This window comes from Volvox carteri, assembly GCF_000143455.1.
Source record: "Volvox carteri f. nagariensis unplaced genomic scaffold VOLCAscaffold_66, whole genome shotgun sequence".
NCBI lineage: Eukaryota > Viridiplantae > Chlorophyta > Chlorophyceae > Chlamydomonadales > Volvocaceae > Volvox > Volvox carteri.
This window is the reverse complement of record NW_003307609.1, coordinates 642,270-646,166: the sequence shown is the minus strand read 5'-3', so window position 1 is coordinate 646,166 and position 3,897 is coordinate 642,270. Positions and strand designations below refer to the sequence as shown.

The window sequence follows — 3,897 nt, the reverse complement described above, 5'->3', positions numbered from 1 at the left end:
GAGGGGGGGGCGGGGGGAAAGGCGAACCACGAACGAGGGACGGGGGGCATAGGGGTAGTGAGAGGGAGGGGGGGAGGGGTTATAGGGGGGGTTCCACGTGGCGGAGCGGGTAGGAGGGCGGCATTGGGGCTGGTGGCGGCTGGATTGCACGGAGGTAGGGGATGTGAAAACATTGCAGAAGTCAGCGTGTGCGTGTCGAGCGTGTGTGTTTTCATCTTCCCCACGCTGCCCCCAGCAGTTGGCAGTTGCCAGTTGCCAGTTGACTCCTTTGCTTTTTGCATGTAATCTTCCTTTCCCCCCCCCTGCTCTCCCCCCGCTGCAGGGTATACGATTGGGTACTATGGACGGCCGTTCGAGGCGCGGAACAAGGTACGGCGTACGGTGTACGACATACCGAATTTGCTATCTCACTGCGTGTTGTACTGTTTGGGTGTTCCTACGGTATGAGTTCCTTTTTGGCCGTTGTCGGCGTGAGGGTCAACACAACACATCAACACCAAAGCGAGGAGATAACCTCTGTTATTGTAAATTTTATATGTATGTGTGTATGTATGTATGTATGTATGTATGTATGTATGTATGTATATGTATTTTCGTATCCGCAGCCCAAGGGCAGTTCCTTTACGGGTGACAACAAGGACTTTTTCCGGTTCGTGCTGGGGGACGGCAAAGTCATCCCCGCGTTCGAGGAGGCGGTGGCGTCTATGAGGGTGAGGGAGTGAGTGGCGGTTGGGGTTATTGCCGTACAGATCCGGTGTGGATAGGTTAATAATGGTGGGCTGGGGAAGAGGGCGCAGGGAACAGGGCCCTATGCAGATGTGTGTATGTGTATGTGTATGTGTATGTGGGGGGGAAAGGGAGAGGGAGAGGGAGGGTGGTCGCGGCAGTGTCCGCCTCCTCGGACTCGAACTCCCTCACCTCTCTCCGCAAATGGTCACAGATCTGGGTCATCAGTCCCGGCTCCGGCCCTCTCTCCGGGAGTCAAAACACGCAAACCTTGTGCCGTACCTCCTCCCCCCCCTCCTCCCCTTTTTTCTCCCTCCCCCGTCCCACCTCACCTTGTGCACCTTGAGCCTTCCCTCCGCTTCCTGTACACCATTAATGTCCTCCACTCTTACATCTGTCGTACACCCGTACATGTTCGTACTTGTCGTACTTTTGCTACTTAGCCTGGTGGCATCCGGCGCATCATTGTGCCTGTGGAGCTGGGCTACCCGGAGAACGACTGGCGGCGCCTGGGCCCCAAGCCCACCACCTTTGCCGGTGACCGTGCCCTTGACTTCGTGTTGGCGAATAAAGGTATGATTGACAAGACGCTGCTATTCGACGTGGAGCTGGTGCGAGTGCTGCCGCAGCCACGGAACTGAGGAGGAGTTGGAGGAGGTTGTGGTGATTGTAGGGGAGAGAGGGCTGTCAATAAAAGGAGGTGGTGGTGGTGTTTACATTGTCATTGTGGAAGTGGGTGGCAGTTGTGGAGGGAATGGGTTACGGTTGTGGGTTGTGCGGTTGGTGGTGGTGTCTGACACTTGGTACTTGGGAGGAGCAGCGGCGGCGGCGGCGGTTGCGGCAGCGGCAGCGGCGGCGGCGGCGGTAGCTGTGGTGGACATATTCTGTCCCACCTATCCTCCATCACGCCATCCATTCATCCATGCAGCTGTCGCCAAGCACATACATACGGACAAGCACTGTGCGTCCAGCGCATTTGGATCCTCTGCTTGACTTAGGGTGTGGGGATGAGGACGGAGAAATGAAGAGAAGAGAAAAATCAACTTCGCATTAAAACACGGTCAACGGTCAACGCAATTAGTACGAATACAGTCCAAAACGGACAAAAGCAATACGGACTAACGGAAAACAGCCGTGATGGACGTGACTGTCTTGCGGGTCTGGGGAGATTTTCATTATCCGCATTCTGCGGTGTGTCGTGAAAGCTCATCATGTTCCGTCGTCGTGTTGTGATTCGTTTAGAGGCAGAAGCGCATCATGGCATTGGGGCCGCAACTCCAGCTCCGCGAGGTCGGGACGTTCGCGGCGTTTGCCTTGCTTGCTGCTGTGCCCAGCTGGATGGGATGTTTTATTCGGAGGGGGAATGGATTTCTTAGGGTTCGGGGATGAGCGTAGCCATGGTAAATCCCTGTCTTTTCCTGTAAATGGACAACGAGCGCTTAAGAAGGTTGACTGCATGGCGACATGCGGCGAGGTGATGGCCTCGTGGGTGAAATTCCTGACTGATACTCGGAATGAGGTGCATAAGGCATTGCGGCGCAATTCTTTATGCCACGATGACGTGTGCAAAGTTCTTTTTAGTACGCACCAACATACAACTTTCCGCCTGTCGTTTGTCATCAAATAATGCACTTTTTTGTGTGTGCCGCGCGAGTCGCCAATAAAGTTTAACCTTCGGCGCCTGGTCGTTGTCCGGCGCAGGCATTGTTTTTTAAATTTGCACAGGGGTTGCTGATTCACAAAAACGTTTGGTAATTTGAATTGATTGTCATTCTTGATATCTGTATGTTCTTACCAAATTGCGGTATGTGCCAGCAGGGATAGAAGCAGCTGTTACTAAGCCATGGACATATCTAGCAAGTGTCCTACGTACTAGCCCACCATAACCTTGTCGGATAATGCAAACTACTAAATTAAACAGATTCAGCATAAACTATGTATGGATATGGCCAAAGTCCAAAACTCCTCGCAACTTCGATTCGGTGTGCTGCCGTACCACCGAAGGGTAATGGTAAAGACTAACTCCCTCATAGGAACGCAGAAACCAACAGCATACCGGTCTTATGCGAACAAAGAAACAATTGGCAGCGCATCCGCACCTTGGATTCATCTAACGGCCATCAACGGTCTTTTCTGGTACGTTTCCACAGGGATCGGCATTTCGACAAACTCTCTATTCCGTTCATGAAATCCAACGGCCATCATGTTTTGCTTTGAAAATTGCCCTGAGGGACCTACAGTAATGACCTAATTTCGGTTGTGGGTCCTGCGGTACGACTCGCAGGACCCGCGATGGTTTGGCGAACCATGCTTACGAAGCCACAGTTCCAATCTTCCTTTGTGCACTGCTAAAATTAATCATCTCGACGAAGGAAAATGGCGTTCAAAGCAACAAGATACTTCGTGCTAATCGTCGCGCTTGTCTTAGCGGGTACAAGGTACATGAACACACAAAGAAAACGAACAAATGTGAACAACGAAATCGGCGTATGGGACAGCAAGGCGAAGGACGGGAGGCGGTGCGTGGGTCAATCGACGCTAACTTTCGCAATGAGGGCACTGCCTTACTTGCTCGCCCTGCTGCTGGCCAGGTTTACTGTTGTTACTCGGTCAAACGAAACTGATGGACAATTCTTCCTCGTTCACGCTTACTGCACCGCGAAAGCCGAGGTGGGTGAGCACCGGTATCGTACGTGTGCTCACCCGAAGCGCACAAACAGCCGGGTTGCCTATCGCCGACACATCCCAAGCTAGTTATCCTAAACAACCATAACAAATACCTAGACCAACACTCCATCGCCAATACCTTTTGCCGTTCGCCTACTCACCACCGTCCAACACCATCATTTGCAATTGCACGAACACATGACATACTTTTTTTCCCGAGAAGCCCGTTACGGTGTTACCCTCCCTCCCACCACCATCAGCATCCCATTTTTTTAATCTTTGCGACCTTTTCACTGACAGGGCTTCTATCCCGGCAAGCCTTGCAGCCTGCCCCTGCACACCCGCGAACTCCAAGACGAGGAGCTTGAGGCTATCAGTAAGTATAATCACAGGCAATTAAATGTAAATTTGTTTTTGATGACAACTTACTGTACAACTGTACAATACGGAAGGACAAGTACGGGTATGTGCGGGTATGTGCCACCCCCTGGTGCGTTCCAAGCG

The 3,897-nt window shown here is 52.3% G+C and overlaps 2 protein-coding genes across 2 annotated transcripts in view; both read left to right on the top strand.

Moving 5' to 3' along the window:
• Nucleotides 1–1,367, top strand: part of VOLCADRAFT_97970 (uncharacterized protein) — a gene marked incomplete at both ends in the record, with an annotated part of 3,038 nt that extends 1,671 nt beyond the window's left edge. The window contains 3 exons of the mRNA XM_002956889.1: nucleotides 323–369; nucleotides 606–710; nucleotides 1,170–1,367. Of these exons, the coding sequence (XP_002956935.1) occupies nucleotides 323–369; nucleotides 606–710; nucleotides 1,170–1,367 (350 nt within the window). The remainder of the gene's footprint in view (nucleotides 1–322; nucleotides 370–605; nucleotides 711–1,169) is intronic.
• A 1,735-nt stretch (nucleotides 1,368–3,102) lies between these two features.
• Nucleotides 3,103–3,897, top strand: part of VOLCADRAFT_97969 (uncharacterized protein) — a gene marked incomplete at both ends in the record, with an annotated part of 2,304 nt that continues 1,509 nt past the window's right edge. Inside the window, 2 exons of the mRNA XM_002956888.1 lie at nucleotides 3,103–3,245; nucleotides 3,318–3,396. Coding sequence (XP_002956934.1) covers nucleotides 3,103–3,245; nucleotides 3,318–3,396 — 222 coding nt within the window. The remainder of the gene's footprint in view (nucleotides 3,246–3,317; nucleotides 3,397–3,897) is intronic.